Below are 18698 nucleotides of genomic sequence, written 5' to 3'. Positions count from 1 at the left end.
ATTGGGCTCCCTGTGGGAAGCCTGCTTCTCCCTCTGCCTGTGTCTGCCTCTCTCTCTCTCTCTCTCTCTCTCTCTGTCTCTCATGAATAAATAAATAAAATCTTTAAAAAAAAAAAACATTTTAAAGTGAGCAGTTCAGTGGCATTCAGTATATTCACAAGGTTGTGCAGCTACCTCCTATTTTATATTTTGTCTTTTGACATCTCAATGGCTTTGAAAATGAACTTGCATTCTATTTTTTTAATAACAGCTTAATTGAGATATAATTCACATACTGTGAAAATCACCCTTATAAAGTCTACAACTCTGTGGTTTTTAGTGTATTCATGCAGTTGTGCAAGTATCCCCACTAACTAGTTCCAGAATATTTTTATGACTCCAAAGAAACCTCAGGTCCATTAGCAGACATCCCGCACCAATCTACTTTCTGCCTCTATGGATTTGCTTTTTCTGGACAATTCATTTGAACAGAGTCATGTATGTTCTTTTGTATCTGGCTGCTTTCATATAGCAGAACATTTTCAAGATTCAAACAGGTTGCAATATTTATCAGCACTTCATTCCTTTTTGTAACTTAATAGTCCATCATGTGGACATACCAAGTTTTGTCTATCCATTTACCAGTTGATGTCTGTTTTTGATATTATGGACAATCTGAGTAGTATTAGTTCTCCAACTTTGTCCTTCTTCAATATTGTCTTGACTATCTAGGGATTCTTTTTTCCTTCCATATAAACTTTAAAATTAGTTGCTGGGTATCCATAGAATAATTTGCTGGGATTTTGATTGGGATTGTGTTGAATCTGTAGATGATTTTAGGAAAAATTTATATCTTTTATTTTTAAGATTTTATTTATTTGAGAGAGAGAGAGAGAGAAAGCAGGGGAGGAGCAGAGGGAAAGGGACAAGGAAACTCCAAGATGAGCACAGAGCCCGACTCAGGGGCAGGGAAAGGGACAAGGAAACTCCAAGATGAGCACAGAGCCCGACTCAGGGGCTCGATCCCATGACCCTGAGATCATGACCTGAGCTGAAACCAAGAGGCAAATGCTTAACCAGCTGAGCCACCCAGGTGCCCTGGAAAAAAATATGTATCTGAACACTATTGAGTCCTTCTACCCCTGAACAAGGATATCTCTCTATTAATTAAGATTTGACTTCTTTCGGCAGAGTGTATTAGAAGTTTTCTTCATATAGATCTTGTACATACTTTGTTACATTTGCACCTAAGTATTTTACTTATTTTAGTGTCGATATAAATGGTGTTATGTTTTAAGATTTATTTATTAGATTTAATTCAGTGCTCCCTACACAAAGCTTCTTTATTGGTTTATTCTACCTGTAGGTTTTTCTATGTGTTCTTTACCAAATTGAGGAAGCTCTTCTCTGTTCCTGGATTGCTGACAGTTTTTATTATTCCTGGATGTTGGATTTTGTCAAACTGTTTTTCTGTATCTGTTGATATGATCATATGATTTTCTTCTTTATTCCATTAATATGATAAATTGATTGATTATTTGATTGTTTTAAAAGAGTGAACCAGCCTTGTATACCTGGAATAAATCCCACGTTTGGTCATGGTACATTTTTTTATATAGTAGGATTAAATTTGCTGATATTTTGTTAAGGACTTTGCATCTATGTTCATGAGAGGTGTTATTCTGTAGTTTTCCTTTTATGTAATGTCTTTATCTGTTTGTTTTTTTGTTTTGTTTTGTTTTTTATGATAGAGAGAGAGGCAGAGACACAGGCAGAGGGAGAAGCAGGCTCCATGCAGGGAGCCCGACGTGGGATTCGATCCCGGGTCTCCAGGATCGCACCCTGGGCCAAAGGCAGGCGCTCAACCGCTGCGCCACCCAGGGATCCCTTTATCTGGTTTTGTATGAGGTTGAGGCTGTCCTCATAGAGTGAGTTTAGGATGTATTCCTTATGCTTCTATTTTCTGGAGAGACTGTAGAGAATTAGTATAATTTCTTCCTTAAACGTTTGTTAGATTTTGCCAGTGAACTCTTCTGGGCCTGGTGCTTCCCGTTTTAGAAGATATGAATTATTGATTCAATTTCTTTAATAAATATAAGCCTATTGAGATCATCTATTTCTTCTTGTGTGAGTTTTAGTAGATTGTGTGTTTCAAGTATTATGTATTTCAGTTGGTCCATTTCACATAATTTAGCAAATTTGGGCTGATAGAATTGTTCATAACATTCTTTTATTGTCCATTTAATGTCCTTGGAATCAGTAACAATGGCTTCTCTTTCATTTATGATAGAAATAATTTGTTTTCTCTTTTTTTTTTTTCTTAATTAGCCCACCTGGAAGTTTATCAATTTTTATTGATCTTTTGAAGGAATCAACTTTTGAGTTTCTTGAATATCTCTATTGATTTTGTGGTTTTGATTTTATTGATTTCTGCTCTACTTTTCATTATAGCTTATATTCTCCTTGTTTGGTTTTAATTTGCTTCTCTTTTTCTTTTTTCCTAAGATGAAAGCTTAGATTATTGATCTTAGATATCTTCTCATATATGCATACAGTGCTATAAATTCCTAAGCACTGCTTTTGCAGTTTTGATGCATTTCTATTTTTATTTAGTACAAAATATTTTAAACTTTCTCTTGAGATTTATTCTTTGACCCATGTGTTACTTAGAAGTATATTATTTAATCTCCAATTATTTGAGAGTTTTTCAGCTTTCTGTTACTGACTTCTGTTTACTTTCATTATGGTATAAGAGCCTACTTAGTATGATTTCTGTGTGATTTCTACACTTTTAATTGTGTTTTATGCCCCACTTAGTGGTCTATCATGATGGATGTTCCATGTTAACTTGAGAAGAATGTTTATTTTGCTGTCATTGGATGGCATATTCTATAAATGTCAGATCCAATTGATTGATGGTGCTTTTCAGTTCAACTGTATCTTTATCGTTTTCTGACTTTGGATCTGTCAGTCATTTATAGAAGCTTACTGTTGTCTCAAAGAATAGTAAATAAAATATAATGAGGGTTTGTTTATCTCTCCTTAAAGTTCTGTCAGTTTGCTTCACACATTTTCACAGTCTGTGGTTAGGCACATAAATTAAGGATTGTCATATCTTCTTGGCAAATTGACCCCTTTATCGTTATTTAATGCTTTTCTGTATCTCTGATAATTTTCTGTAATCTGAAGACTGCTGTGTCTGAAAGTAATAGAACTATTTTAACTTTCTCTTATTAGTGCTATGAGGATATATTTTTTCTATAACTTTACTTTTAATCTTTGTGTTTTTATAGTTGAAGTGGGTTTCTTGTAGACAACATAGAGTTAGCTCTTGTTTTTATGTCTAATAGTCTTTTTTGCTTTTAGACCATTCATATTTATAGTCAAAACTCACATATAATTAGATTAATATCTGTCATATTTATAATTGTTTTCTGTTCATTGCTCGTTTCTTTTTTTCATCTTCCACCTTCTTTCTGCCTTTTCTCATTTGAATTGAGCATTTTATGATTCTATTTTCTCCTCTCTCTCAGCATGTTAATATTCTTAACATTCTGTAGTGGTTGCCCTAGATATTGCAATATACATTTACAGCCAATCAAGTTCACTTTCAGGTAACACCGTCCTGCTTCAAGGGTGGTACAGGTATCTTGTAAGGATATTCTCAGTTCTTCCCTCCCATTCCTTAGAACATTGCTGACATTCACTTTATTTATCCATAAGGTAGAGTCACTGAGTACATTTTTGTTATTATTACTTAAACTATTAGATTTAGAACAACAAATGTAAAATATTTTCTTTCACCTTCATTTATTCCTTTTCTAATGTTACTCCTTCAGTTCATGTAGATCCAGTTTCTGACCTATATCATTTTCTCACGTCACCATTTCAGTGTAGAGTTCCCCTGGGTCCCGCTCTGAAGCTGCCCGTCAGGTAGGTATGTGAACACTGCTATCACAGTGCTGTCATGTCCTCTGACGGGAACCAGTTAACGAAGGATTGAGGGAAAACGAAACCCCGGCTGTAATATAGCAAAGATTGCCCCAGCCTCCCAAGTAGGAACACCCCAGCTAAGGCAGAGGCTGGGGCACTGACCGGACCCCACCGATGGACAGAGAGGCACAGAGGCTCCCTGCCCTGCTCGCCAGCCAGCTGTGGGCTCACCAGATCCAACTCCATCACAGCCATGCAAGGCTAGCATCCTCCAAACTCTGGGAAGTAACAATAGTGGATACCCCCTTCTCAGCAACTCAGCCTTGCCTTACTCTGCCTGGCCCTGTCCCGGAAAGTTCAGCGAGAGCCCCAAGCACGGCTTTCACCCTCTGTGAGAGGTCAGTGCTGGGAGTTGGACAGCTCTCTGCTGCAGCTAAATCAGCTGGACATCAGAGTCTCCAGCAGTGCTGTGGACATTGCAGAACATTGAGCGTTTTCCCTGCGCAGAGTTTGAACAAACTCAGAGTACAGCCCTGTGAGTCAGGTTGCTCAGAGAAACATCTGTCCATCTGCATGAGTGCTCCCAGGAAATGGAGCCTCTATGAGGGGACGGTGCTCACTGCTTCCCTCGGGTTGCCAGGCCTTCTCAGCTCATATCCCCAACATCAGCATCCAGACTATGCAAGGACTTCTTCCCAGTTTATATTTTTAGGATGACAAAGTTTTGCAGCACTGATTTTTATCTCTTTGCATTGCTTGCCACTTCTTTACATACCCCTTGCTAGTGGGTGATGGGCTTGCTCATCGCCGTGGGCATGAACTCAGCAAGCGCACCTTTGTACTCTGTCTCCCTGGGGAGGCGTGGCCAACTCCTATCTTCAAACCAGGCTTTAGCCTCTAACTGGAAGGAAACCCTGCTGAGCCCCAACTTCTTTCAGTCAGAAAAAAAAGGTGGGAGAGGACAGTGTGGTGGAGATTTAAAAGTCACTAAAGAGTGTCTCTCATGAATAAATAAATAAAATCTTTAAAAAGGGTGGGGGGTGGGGCTCAATGGTTGAGCATCTGCCTTTGGCTCAGGGCATGATCCCGGAGTCCCAGGATGGAGTTCCCCATCGGGCTCCCTGCATGGAGCCTGCTTCTCCCTCTGCCTGTGTCTCTGCCTCTTTCTCTCTCTGTGTCTCTGTGTCTCTCATGAATAAATAAATAAATTCTTTTAAAAAGTAAAATAAATTAAAAAATAAAATTAACTGAAGAAAATACCAGAGCATGTAGCTGCTATGTGCTCTACTAGAAGGGAGACACTGCATTTTCAAGGAAGGAGCCTTTGAAAGAACCTTTTTAAAAAGATGTTTTAATAAATATGTCATATACCTTTCTCAAGCCTAATTATAAGAGATTTCTGTAAATAAGATAAGGAAAGTCTAAAAGCTTTTAAATAGCAGATTGCTCCATCCTGGGATCAAGTCCCACATCAGACTCCCCACAGGGAGCCTGCCTCTCCCTCTGCCTGTGTCTCTGCCTCTCTGTGTCTCTCATGAATAAATAAAATCTTTTAAAAATAAACAAATAGCAGATTGCAGTCAAATGATGGGTGTGGTATTAGAGTCCTTAAACTATAACAAAATTTTTTTTCTTTATAATATTTATTTAGATGAATGTTCTAGATACTAATAGTTTAATAGTACACTTCCCAGCCATCCCTTGGAATTTATTTAGAGTTGCCAGAAGGCATTTCCAGTGGTGTGTAGACCCCAGATGAAATAAATTTCTTCAACTGTGTGTTGTTCTCTACTAGAAGGAAATTGCTTAATCCCATCTAAATGTAAATGCAGTTAACACCCAAAGATATCCGAGGATAAAAAAGAACTTCAGTTGGTAGCCCTCTTAGTTCCTGTAGCAGACACTGAGTACTGCTGCGCACACACACCCCTGGGATCCTTGGCCCTGCTTATGCCGCTGCCTGCTGTGAATTGGTCAACACTTCTTTCCGGCTGTGTTATAAGCCATTATTGACTTTACTTTTCATCCCTTTGACTCAGTCTTGATTAGATTTGCGAGGACAATGAAATTAGCTGGGACAGCCTTTTCAAAATCAAGATCTATTATTTTCATTTTTAAAAAGTCATTCAAGTAGGCATTGCATGAATGCATTGTAGTAAATCAAGCCTACTTAGTTGTAACAATTGTTTTATACTCTACAGATAAATTTTTCCTAATGCGTGTTCTAGTAGGGAATGAAAATTCTTTGCTCCAGGAGTGGGAGGGATGATTCTTCTGTTTTTCTGGAAACTTAGGTCACATCTTACTTCTTTTCAAATGTCTAATTTCACCACTTTTCAACAGGAATGGTCTGTGATTTGCCGATATATCTAGGTGATATCTATAATGCTATATATTTCAAGAAAAGTAGATCATCTCAATCTCCTAATTAAAATTCCTCACTGGTTTCTCATGCTTTCCAAGTCCAAAATCCTCAGTAAGACCCTGGGTGACTTGGATCTCCCAACCTTGCGGCCATGTCACCTGCCTGTCCTTCATGCCCATTTGGCCTCCAGCCCTGCCTCAGGGTGCAGGGTCAGCCTATGCCCTCCACCCCACATGCAGCCCCACCTCATGTCTCTTCTTTTGGGAACCCTTCCGTGACCTCAAGCTAGCACAGAGGCCTCTCTTTTCTACCTCCCAGGGCCTTTTCCATTTCTCAATTTAGCATTTATTTCATAATAGTTTTTAATAGACTACTTTTAGAGCAGTTGTAAGTTTACAGCAAAGTTGAGGAAGAAGGTATAGAGATTCCCCACACCCATCTCCTGCTGTCAACATCCCCCACCAGGTGGTACGTTTGTGATAGTGGATGAGCCTGCATTGTCACATCACCACCACCCAAAGTCCAGAGCTTACATTAGAGTTTACTCTTGGCGTTGTACACTCTGTGGGTTTAGACAAACGTATGACAGGTATCTGTCATGATGGTGTCATACGGAATGGTTTCACCGACCTAAAAGTCCTCTGCCTCACCTACTCATCCCTCCCTCCCCCTTAACACCTGGCAACCACTCATCTTTTTACTGTCTATAGTTTTGTTTTTCTTCTGTATATATAGTTTTGCATTTTCTAGAATGTTGTATAGTTTTCAGACTGGCTTCTTTCACTAAGCAATGTGCATTAAGTTTCCTCCATATCTTTTCATGGTTTGAAAGCACATTTCTTTTTAGTGCTGAGTAATATTCCATTGTCTGGACGGACCATGTTTATTTATCCATTCACCTGTTGAAGGACATCTTGGTTGCTTCCAAATTGTGGCAATTGAGAATAAAGGTAACATCTTTATACAGGTATTTGTATTTGTGGACGTAAGTTCTCCCCTCCTTTGGATAAATACTACCAACTGCAATTGCTGGATCATATGGTATCTCGGTGTTTAGTGTTATCAGAAACTGCCAAAAGGTCTTCCAGAGTAGCTATACCATTCTGCATTCCCACCAACCATGAGTGGGAGTTCCTGTTGTTCTACATCCTTACCGGAATTTGGTGTTGTCAGTGTTCTGGATTTTGGCCGTTCTAATGGGTGTGAAGTGTTGTCTCATTGTTGAATGTTTTGTTTTGTTTTTTATTTATTGAAGTACAGTTGACTTAGTGTTACATGAGTTTCAGATGTACAATATAGTGATTTGACAACTTTATAATTATGCTACGCTCACTGCAAATGTAGCAACCATATGTCACCATACAGCTCTGTTACAGCTCCATTGACTATATTCCCTATGTTGTAGCTTTCGTCCACATGACTTTCATTCTGTTCCTGGAAGCCTGTATTGCCTCACTCCTCCCACCTCTGGCAACTACATTATGTTCTCTGTATTTATGGGTTTATGTCTGTTTTTTGTTTGTTTGTTTTGTTTCTCAGATTTCACGTATGAGTGAAATCATATAGTATTTGTCTTTCTCTGACTTATTTCACTTAGCATAATACCTTCTAGGTCCACCCATTTTGTTGCAAATGGCAAGATCTCATTCTTTTTTATGGCTGAACAATATTCACATATACACACACACACACACACACACACACATATGTATATATATATCACATCTTTTTTATCCATTCATCTATGGATGGACACTTGGGCCGCTTCCATAATTTAGCTGTTATAAATAATGTTGCTGTAAACATTGGCGTGCATGTAACTTTTCAAATCAGTATTTTTGTCTTCTTTGGGTAAATACCCAGTAGGGAAATTACTGGATTGTATAGAATTTTTATTTTTAATTTACCGAGGAACCTCCATACTCTTCTAGAGTGGATGCCCCAGTTTGTATTCCCACCAACAGTGGACTAGGGTTCTTTTTTTCCACATCCTCGCCAACACTTGTTATTTCTCATCTTTTTATTTTAGCCATCCTAACAGATGAAGTGATATCTCACTGTGATTGTGATTTTGTATTTCCTTGATGATGAGTGATGTTGAGCATCTTTTCATGTGGTTTTTGGCCATGCAGATGTCTTTTTTGGAAAAATGTCTATTCATGTCCTCTACCCATTTTTAATTGCATCATTTGGATTTTTTTTTTTTTTTTGGTATTCTCCTAGTTTTAATTTGCATTTCCCTGATGACATAATATTTGACATCTTTCATATGCTTATTTGTCATTTTTATATCATCTTTGGTGAGGTGTCTCTGAAGGTCTTGGACCTATTTTTTAATTGGGTTGTTTGTGTTGTTGAGTTTTTTAAGAGTTCTGTGTATAGGACACCTGGGTGGCTCAGTTGGTTAAGTGTCTGCCCTCAGCTCAGGTCATGACCCCAAGAGTCCTGGGATCAAGCCCCGCCTCAGGCTCCCTGCTCAGTAGAGAGTCTCCTTCTCCCTTTCCCTCTGCGACTTCCCTTCTTTGTATATTTTGGATAGCAGTCTTTTATCAGATCTGGTCTTTGTGAATATTTTCTGTATCTCCAATACTCACAGTCTTGACAAAGCGATTCTGCTTCCAGGAATCTATCCTAAAGAAGGTATCTCAGCACAGAAGAGGCTTATGTGGACCTGTATGTCCAGTGTGGAGTGAACCATGACACGTCACCTAGACGAAATATCAATGAGACAGTCCTTACGGCAGCTCTGCAGCAGCCTGCAGAGACATTGCCCGGACGGTTGCGTATAATGATCTTAGTGTGTGTGCATCTGGAAGAAAAGACTAGAAAGGATGAGGCGGGATAGAAATTCCCGGTTGGGTAGTAATGTGGGCAAGTTTTAAGACTTACTTTTTATTGTTGTAGTTTTGTTTGTGCAGTACATGGAAATTATAAAAAACTTGGGAACATTGAAATGAACTCCTATGTGAGAAAGTCTGGGGAATCTCACGGTACCACCCAGGCGTTGAGGGGCAAGGAGAAGGTGAGAGGGGACACGCTGCCTCTAGGGCTGCAGCTTCTGCTTTCACTCGGGCCCAGGTACTGTGGTTGGTGTGGACGAGAGCACTGCCTTCTCATGGCCCACGTGCGACCTGTGCGGCAACGAGAGACTGGACCAGAGCCCGGGAGACAGGTAAGAGTGCAGGGGCTGGCCTTGGAGACCCCAGGGCGGCCGCAGCCAGTTGCAGGAGCTCCCCCCGCCAGCCCCACGGCTGCCTCCAGCCAGCTCCCTGCTAGGCCGGGGGCACCCCCCCTGGGAAGCCGGGTAGCTGCGCTGCTGCCAAGAGGCCATGGCACTATGTGCTCACTCCTTTGCAGCAGGGGTTTTTGCGGATCCTTTCAGTTCTTCAGGTTCTTCCTATCCTAAAAGAGAAAAGAGCCCGGTTTTGAACTCAGCTCCTTTATTAGCAGTTGGGAGAAAAAAGAAAACCTCAGGGCAAACCTGGATAAGTGAGACAAAGCTGGTGAGGGCACCGCTTGTCCCCTGCAGAGCGCAGACTGTCCAGGGGCAGCACACAGCCATAGGCACGACCTTCCTTCCACGCCCAGCGTTGCTGGGGGTACCCCTGCGCCCCAGGGCTTATGGATGTTGCATAGTCTCCGAGAACTTTGTCACCTGACCCAGGAGGGGGTATGCTTGTCACTTTTCTGCTTCTTAATAACTAAAGGACAAGTGTTGTCTTGACTCCTCCTGGGTTGGCAGCCTTACACGTAAATGAGGCATCCCTGGAGCATTAAGGAGACAGGAAGCCTATGTGTCACACATTCCCGACAGCGACAAGGCGCATAGCTGCCGGCCATCAGAAGTAGGCTCCCCTGGGGGGCCGGTGGGAAGCCCTGAGCTGGCCTGCGGGCCGCCTCACTGCTGTCACGCCCTACACCCCACGTGGGGGGCTTCCCGCCCGACCGTCCCTTCCACACGGCCCCCGGGCATCCGTGGCCCGGGCAGCCAGTAGCCGGGAGCTGCCGCTGGTCCCTCAGAACAGGCTGGGCTATTTCAGGAACTTGGTTTCTGAGAGTAAGTCCCCCCTTTCTGTATGAGCAGCCCCCATGTTTAAAGAATGATGTCTGTCCGCGGCCAGGCTCTTCTGTTTGTGCCCTTGCACGTCCCACCTTCTGCGTGTGCTTCCAATCCACAGAGGCGCCTTCTCCTGCAGGGACTGCTCCCATGTGGTCACCTCTCCTGTCCTCAGAAGGCACCTGCAGGTGTTCCTGGACTGTCCGACTCGGCCCCAGTGCGCCGTGCGGGTCAAGGTAGGAGCGGGTGGGGGCCTGTGCGCATCCCACTCCACCTGGGGGAGCTGCTGTGCCCGGAGCCAGAGCCAGAGCCGGGAGGGTGGCCCCTCTGCCCCTTCCTGGGGCGGGGCTGGGGTGGGAAGGCCACACACACCCAACGCAGTCTTTCCACACCTGTGGCCTACGGTCACGTTTGACATGAGGCTTGGAGGTGGAAGCTGCTGAAGAGCTGAAGGTGGTTTAGGTTGAACAGCAGCCCCCAGGCGTGGGCGCAGGGCTGCCTGCGTCCTGGGAGCTTCAGCTCCCGCCCCACTGTGATTGCAGCTGTCCCAGACCAGCATTGCTTCACTCCTGAGCTTGGCCGCCTGCGAAGATGGGGTAAGTCGAGCAAGTGCAGCCCAGGGGCGCGCCCCAGTGTTCCTCAGCCCCAGGTTGGTGGATCATCTCCAGGTACAGCCGCCTGTCCCGTGAACTTTCATTTACAACAAAGGGCATGATGCAGTCGCGTGTGGGCTAAGTGTCTAGTGTACACGGCACATGCACAAGTCCTCCTGCTGTCGTTCCCTGGCAGGTACCTGTGTCTCCTCGTGAGAGCCTTTCCTTTTTGGAATTGAGGCGACTTCCTGAACAGCCTTGCACAGATGCGTGAATCTACCCCCCTGGCTTTGATGGTCGGAAGGCCAGCAGCATCTCAAGGGCTACAGTCATGATTCATGTTAATAGAACACAAATATCTGAGACACACATTCTGTGTTTTTTAATTGCTGGGTATTCCAGAGTCTGAGTAACTGGAAACTTGACCATTATTTCTCAGAACTGTTTTGCCTGCCCTGAGAGTTACTATGGTGTGAGGCTTAGTAAACTGGTGTGCTCCTCCAAGAAAACCACCACCTAAATATATATGACTTACAGTCTAGAGACAGTTTCTTCCTTGTGAAATATGCCCCTCGTAAACAAGGGAGCTCTGTCCTTGAGGTGCCACCTCTGTCTTGTCAGAACCATTTAAAAGCACCACAAGTGGCCTGTGGAATCGCTGAACCCCAGAGAAGAGCCCTGGGGCTGACCACTGGGGTGTCGCCAGGGCATAGCCCCTGGGAGCCAGGATTAGGGTGCACATACCCAAGTAGACGACGTGGGCCAGCTGGGGAGGCTGTGGTGAAGTTGCAGAGCCTTCTGATGGGTCCCCCTAGCCGCATGGCAGTCAGAACGTGAGGCTGATGTCATGCATCCTCTGGAGGCACCGGGGGCTCCCGTCTCCCTGTCTGCCGGCCCTGCTCTTAGGAAGGTTGGCAGCAGGAGGAGGCGGAGCAGCCATTTGCACTCATTCCTCAAAACCATGGCTCTCAGAGTTGGGGTTAAATTGGAATGTGGATAAATCCGTGAAGATCACTGGTCTGACTATAGTTTCCAACCTTGATTTTAGGGTGGAGCTGCCTGTGGAGTTCTAAAAAGAGTTTCTGGCTCCCTCCCTGGGAGAAAGCCCAGCAGCCAGGGCATAGCTCCCTAGAGCCCTCGGTGACTCCCCGGCCCAGCACCAAACCTGTATCTGTGGGGCCAGTTCAGTGTAGGGGCTGGTGTTCAGATCAGGCCAGAGGAGGGTTTAGGAGCCAATATGCCCTGATGGTTCACAACTAAAATATAAGCAAATCACTATAATCATGGATGGAGAACTGTGCTCAGCTCTGTTGTCACATGTTACCCAGTGATGCTCAGTCCACATTGTCCCACCAGGAAGCCTGAGCGCAGCGCTCACAGTCACAGTCTTTGTCGGGCACAGCGTCATCCACAGGTGACCACCTAACAGTAGGGGAGGTGTGACGGAGGTCCCTGTTCTTCCTCGAGCTCGTGTGTCTACTGCCTGATGAGACAGTGGTGCCTGTTGACGGTCCCTTGTCACCTCATCTCTTAGCCTTCGAGGTGGGACAGGAAGAAGAAAGAAGGGCGTGACGCCGGGTAGGGCACGGCTCCTGGATTGGAGGGGGCTTTCAACAGGTGCTAAGGATGGCAGATCCCGGTGATCGGGGAAGGTATTTCCATGGAAAAGTTGGGGGATAGTATTGGGGAAAACTCCTGCTTAAGGGGAGCACTTAGCAAATGAACCAAGTCCACAACCTAAACAGAAGAAGCCCTTGGGATGGGTGTCGCCGCCTGTAGTCCCCGCAGCAGAGGCGCGTCCTCCGGTGGCCCCGGCTGGGCCCTCGCAGGCCCCCAGAAGAGCAGCCTGGTGCTTCCTCCGGCAAGCCTCCAGCCGTTCCCTGGCCTGGGGCCCGGAGACCAAGAGGGGCCACGCAGAGATCCCCCCTCCTCGCTTGGTTGCCCTCTGCCCGAGGCTGACTTGTACCTGCCTCACAGAACATTCTTACCTCCAGTCCGCGCATCCGCTGAGCCTACTTACAAAGGGCTCACGAGGGTGTGCGTGCAGGTGTATGTGTGAGTGCGGGCGGGTTTGCCCAAAGGTGTGACCGGTGTGTGCTGTGCGTGTCCATGAGCGGGCTGAGGGGCACAGGGGGCACGTTGTGGGGTGCTCCCCCACCGGAGCTGATGCCCGTTGAGTCAGGGTAGCTGCAGGCCTGGAGGTGCTGCGGCTCGTTCCCCGGTTTGTCACAGTGGGTGATCGGGGCCCCCACCGGGCCCGCAGGGAGCTGCTGGAACGTGGGTACGGGCGGCGTGAGCATGAGTGTTCCCCCCACGATGCGGACTGTTTCCGGGCTGAGAAAGCCCATTGGCCAAAAGCCAAGGACTCGCAGGAGGCTTCCCACGAGAACGGTGGCTCTGGGCCCCAGAACAGACGTACCGTCTCTGGGCAGGACGTCCAGGGGCTGAACTTCAGTGTGCTCACGCCGCAGATCAGAGAGCAGTGGGGTTTGCTGCTGTTGGAATGTCATTTCTTAACTGTCACGGACGGTGATAGGAAATTGGGAGTTTGTTTCCTTAGCTTTCGGGGAAGAAAAGGGATTGGCTATGATATGGTTATTATGAACTTTAGCCACAAAACCTGACGTGGTAAAAAAAAAAAATGACGTGTTGCTGACGTTTTCAAGTTAGAATTCTGTACTTTTACCCCGAGGGAGGGTGGGAGTGCCTGGGCCTTGTGCTCGGCCACACGCGGACATGAGGCTAGCTGCGGTGGTAGGAGGTGTCAGGGCACCCGCCGGCCACCTAGGCCCCCGGGCCTGGACGGTGACCCCGCTCTGCGTGGCCCGCGGGGGCTCCTCACCGGCAGCCTGGCACTCCGCCAGCTGTTCAGGTCAGGCCCCTGATAAGCGAGCCGGGCGGAGGCAGGCCACGTGTCTCCTCACTTGTCGGGATGACAACTCCGACTCCCCGTGCCCCCCATTAAACCATTCTGCTGACCTTCCTTGACTTTTCAGCAAAGCAGCCTGGACTCTGCAGATCCTATTGGACTTAAAGGACAGGAAAGTAGAGTGATCAGCGTGGTTGGGCGTCAGGGCTGGGCTCACATCCCACATTGATCTGAGCTGCTCCACAACAGGCGGTCCCAAAGCTCACTGCCCGCACCCTCACTCCGCACGCGGACCTGCGGTTCGGGAGGGGTCAGCCCGGACAGCTCGCCTCTGCCCCGCAGGACGTCCGCTGGCACCCCGAAGGCGGGCTGAGACTCCGTGCCCTTCAGCCCCTCACCAGCTCTCATACTCCTGTTGCCTGGCCCTTCCCGGGCTCCGGCCAGACACCACGCAGTCTGGATTCCCTCAGGGCATGTGTATGGGTCCCGGGACAGGCAGGCAGAGGCTGGGCACTGTCCTGACCAAGCTGGGGACGCTCGCAGTCTCCCCTCCACCACGCTTTTCATGACTTGCATGAAGACGCAGTCACTGAGCCCAGCCCAGTATCCAAGGGGAGAGCAGTGAGGTGCCCATCCTTGATGGGAGGGCACCACGGAGCCGCAGACATGTGCCAACTTTGAACATGTTAGAGCCTCCAGCCTCAGTCCCTCTTGTCAAGACTCAGTAATGGTGGAACAGGTGAGCTAAAACCTACTGAACAGAGAACATGTCAGGTGTCTTGCACAGAGAAGTGAGGTACTCCCGAGACTGCTCTACAACTGGCAGCAGAGGGGTCTCTGAAAGAATGCAGTACCTTCTGGGCTTCTGTCTCTGGTAAAGCCACAGACGTGCTTTATCGCGACACAGTTGAGCCGCTCTTTATTTTCAGCCCCACCCCAGGAAGAAAATGTTGAGGTTGGAGACCACGGGGGGCCTGCGTACCTTCCTGGTGTGGTCATCTGGTACCCCCGCTATCCAGTGCCCCGAGTTCTCATCTAGAGATGAAGCCTGCCCAGCGTAAGATACTCATCAAACAATGTGAAGAAAAAGCTCTTTATGACATAGACAATTTTTAGCTCAGTGTTACTGTAGAAGAAATGGGATCCTATTAAAGAGGGAGGCTTGGGGCAAAGTACCAGGAAATCCTTTGACCAGAGTGTTGCTAGATTGGGGAAGTGTCCCAAAGGAAGTGGGAGACAGCTGCAAGCATGACGCGTGCCCAGCCCCCAGTCTTCCTGCTAGAGAACAGGGCCTGTCCCTTTGTATGTCTGTACCCAGTTCCTCTCCTAGGACAGCCAGCTGGGACATGCTTGTCGATGCATCCACTAACAAACATCAGAAAAAGGACTTCCTTCATTTGCCATAATAGAGCTTTTATCAAGCCCTTAGCTTTTTTCTTTATCCATGTTATTCTTACCATTTGAAAAGTGGAAGGTCACAGACTGAGGAAAGGACCTTCTGCTCTGCTCTTTGGTGTTCTTTGTTGTTGGGAACAGAACGTCCAGGGCCAGCTCTATTTGCTTTAACCAGCATGCCTTCTATCACTGCAGAGTTACGAAGTGAAGAGTGTCCTCGGGAAGGAGGTGGGGCTGTTGAATTGTTTTGTCCAGTCCATCACCACCCACCCAGCTAGCTGCGTTGGATTGGAGGAAATCGAGCTCCTGAGTACAGGAAGAGCCTCTTCAGGATCAGGACACTGCCCTCGGCCATAGGATCTATGAACTTTGCCATACAGTCGCCCTGGCGGTGGAGGTGGTAGTGGCTTAGGTAGTTATTTGTTAACTGTGGGCAGAGCAAGTGTATTGTATGCTTTTGAAATGGAACTCAGTGATTTCTGGGGCATATGTTAGTAAACTATACATCAAAATACTTTTTTTCTAGTTATATTTTTGCCATTTTGCAAAATTAAGAACATGTTATTAAAACTGAAATAGGGATCCCTGGGTGGCGCAGCGGTTTGGCGCCTGCCTTTGGCCCAGGGCGCGATCCTGGAGACCCGGGATCGAATCCCACATCGGGCTCCCGGTGCATGGAGCCTGCTTCTCCCTCTGCCTGTGTCTCTGCTTCTCTCTCTCTCTGTAACTATCATAAATAAATAAAAATTAAAAAAAAAAAACTGAAATAAACCTGAGGTCATCATTTTGGATTTCATCTCAGGCAGTAATATTAAAACAGCAAGAAAAAAAAATCTGTTAACTTGTCATTTTTAAATGCTTAAATGTTACCATGATTCAACATGTTTTTCTTGTAGTTATTTAACACTGTCCCAAAGACGACCCTGCCAAGCTGAGACCGTACTGTTCTGCTGCACGATACGTGGCCAACAGAAGCATTCTGCGGTTCAGTGTTTTGGGGAAAATGTTCTGGGGCACTATGTCGAGGTAAAAGGACGGTTACCCATAAAGTGGAGATAACGTACCTGCCGTGGTTATCGCTGTGCTGAAGAGGCACAGGTAGGTCAGGGGAGGCCTGGGCATCATGCTGGGTGCAGATTCAAGAGGGGCGACTGCGGATCATTCGCTTTGTTGGTAGAGATTTAAGTGAACATAAAGCGATCAATAAGTTAGACAACAGAGATTTTGTTTCCTCCCTTATCATAGCATCGTCCTGATTAGGCCACGGCTAATGACCTAACGCAGACCTGGCCGGCCAGAGCAGGAAAGGGTGCCTAGCGCCCGCTCTGCTGGGAGAAAGCAAGGCTGTTCGTCCTCGGGGCAGGGCGGGGGTCGCCGTGGCTCTCGGCCTTGGCATCCGCTGCAGGGCTATTCTGTGTTCACAGCCGCTTTAAAAATGTGCTGGAAGCAGCACATGAGGAAAGTGAAAGCAAGGTCCCCAGAGAGCGGGGGCGGGGGGGTCCAGTCGGCCCGCAGGTCCGCGCCGCTCCTCTGCCCCGAGCGGCCGCGCCGGGGCGCCCTCAGCTCCTGTTCCCGAGCCCCTCCAGCTCCCCGAGCCCCCCCAGCTCCAGCTGCAGGGCGCCCCGGGGCGGGGAAGGAGGCCGCCGCCGTCCAGGAGCGCGCTAGCTCGGCCGCAGCCGGGTCGTCCCCGGGGCGGGGGGCGCCGTCCAGGGGCGCGCGGGCTGGACCGGGTCTCCCGGGGCGGGGGGCGCCGTCCAGGAGCGCGGGCGGGGCCGCAGCCGGGTCGCCGGGTGTCCTGGGGGCGCGCGGAGCTGGGGCCCCTCCCGGCCTCGGCGCTGGACGTGCCCCCGGCGCGGCCTCCCGGGCGAACACAGGAGTCAGGGCTGGGTGTAAATGCTGCTTTATTCTTACAAATACCGTAAAAATTAATATAAAAAAGTGAGCATGCTCCGTCGCTTCCTCTTATCTACAATACAGGGGCTTGTCCGGAAAGTCCTTTTGCTTACAGATGTACCTTAGCTGCGTCCACAGGGAGGTGTCCAAAAGCTACCGGTATAAAAATAACTTAAGGGCCAAGAGTCGCGTAGCTTCCGCGGAGGCGGCGGCGGCGGCGGCGGCGGCGGCCGCGGGGCCTGAGGTATCGGTCGTTGGGGAGCCCGCGCGGGCCGGCGGGTCACCGGCAGTCGGCGGCCGCGGCGGGCGGCAGGAAGGGCGGGCTGGGCAGCTGCTTGAAGAACTGCCGCAGGCCGGCCAGGTCCCGCGTGAGCTGCTCCACGCGCTGCTGCAGCTTCTCGTTCTCGGCCGACAGCTCCACCAGCTTCTGCTGCATCTCCTGGTTGCGCCGCTTGGCCTTGTCGCGGCTCTTGCGCACCGCGATGTTGTTGCGCTCGCGCCGCTGCCGGTACTCGGGGCTGCCGCGGTCCGGGCCCCGCTTGCCCGCAGTCTTGTCCCGGGCGGCGCCGGCGGGGCTGGGCCCGGGGCTGCCGCGGGGCGGCTCGGGCGACGTGGGCGGCGTGGGCTGCGCGGCCGCCAGGCTCACTACCGTCTGCGCGCACGCGGCCACCTGCGCTGGCAGCAGCGAGCCGGCCGCGTCGCCGTCCCCCGCGCCCCAGTCGGGCTCGCGCTTGAGCGGCCGCGGGGCAGCGGGGCCCGGGCCCTGGGCGCGCGCGGGGCCGCCGGGCAGCAGCTCCAGGCCGCCCGCGCCCGCCGCGCCCGCCGCGCCCCCCGCGGCCCCCGCGCCCGCCTTGTGGTTGCTGTTGAACAGGTCGGCGAAGAGCTCGTCGTGGCACAGCTCCAGGGTGGGCACGGCGGCCATGGAGTCGATGTAGGCGCTGAAGTCGATGGCGCTCTCGTCGTCGTACATGGCGGGGCCCGCGGCGCCCGGCTCCGCCGCGCCCCCCGCCTCGCTCCCGCGGCCCGGCTTCCCCGCGCGGCCCGCCTCGTAGAAGGCCGCGGGCTCCGCGGGCCAGGACACGCCGCGCGCCGGGCCGTCCAGGCTGAAGAGCGCGGCGCTCATGGCGGCGTCGGGCCGAGCTCCCCGGGCGAGCGCGCCTGTCGGCTCCCGCGCCGGCCCCGCCGCCTTTTCTACCCCGGCTGACGCGCTCGCCCCGCCCCGGCCCGGCCCGGCCCGGCCCCGGCCCCGCGGGGGCGCCCCGGGGCCGCGGGAGGGGGTCTGCGGGCGGCCGCGGCCGGGAGCGCCCCCCCGCCCCCGGCCCGGCCCCGGCCCCGGCCCCGGCCCCGGCCCCGGCGCGGCTGCTGGGAAGGACCCTCCCCCTGCCCGCGCCCCGGCCCCCGCCCCCGCCCCCGCTCCGGCCCCGCGCCGCCTCCCGGTGGCTGCCGGCCCCGCCGCCCCGACCTCGGAACGCCGACCCGGCGGCGCGGCCGGAGCGCAGGCTGACGGGGGCGGGGGCGCGCTCCCGGCAACCCCGGCCCCCTCCGGCCCTCGCCGCCGCCTGGAAGCCTCGGGGACCGCGGCCGGAGCTTCCGGGCACAGCGACCCCGCGGGAC

General features: G+C 49.8%; 2 protein-coding genes and 1 long non-coding RNA gene across 12 annotated transcripts in view; 1 reads left to right on the top strand and 2 right to left on the bottom strand.

The window, feature by feature from the left end:
* Positions 1-15706, top strand: part of SPIDR (scaffold protein involved in DNA repair) — a 435376-nt gene extending 419670 nt beyond the window's left edge. For 4 of the 10 annotated variants that reach the window (XM_038583990.1, XM_038583988.1, XM_038583987.1 and 1 more), the window contains 4 exons: positions 9356-9449; positions 10456-10570; positions 10877-11002; positions 15387-15706. In XM_038583990.1, coding sequence (XP_038439918.1) covers positions 9356-9449; positions 10456-10570; positions 10877-11002; positions 15387-15548 — 497 coding nt within the window. In that variant the 3' untranslated portion in view covers positions 15549-15706. Of the gene's footprint in view, positions 1-9355; positions 9450-10455; positions 10571-10876; positions 11003-11123; positions 11469-15386 lie in introns of those variants that run through there. The other 6 variants (XM_038583992.1, XM_038583991.1, XM_038583996.1 and 3 more) reach the window with 4 other exon arrangements.
* LOC119867633 lies at positions 9150-16798 on the bottom strand. Its single transcript, XR_005384194.1, has 2 exons — positions 16256-16798; positions 9150-9679 (listed from the first exon to the last, which is right to left on the bottom strand). It is a non-coding gene; the product is annotated as an uncharacterized LOC119867633 (long non-coding RNA).
* Positions 16799-17075: 277 nt separating this feature from the next.
* Positions 17076-18218, bottom strand: CEBPD (CCAAT enhancer binding protein delta). Its single transcript, XM_038583956.1, has one exon. The coding sequence runs from the start codon at positions 18205-18207 to the stop codon at positions 17365-17367; it is 843 nt and encodes a 280-aa protein (XP_038439884.1). The 5' UTR covers positions 18208-18218; the 3' UTR covers positions 17076-17364.
* Between the last annotated feature and the right edge of the window lie 480 nt (positions 18219-18698).

The sequence above is a fragment of the Canis lupus genome, chromosome 35 (assembly GCF_011100685.1).
Source record: "Canis lupus familiaris isolate Mischka breed German Shepherd chromosome 35, alternate assembly UU_Cfam_GSD_1.0, whole genome shotgun sequence".
NCBI lineage: Eukaryota > Metazoa > Chordata > Mammalia > Carnivora > Canidae > Canis > Canis lupus.
Note: the sequence above shows the minus strand (reverse complement) of the source record. Positions and strands in the feature narration are given on the sequence as shown.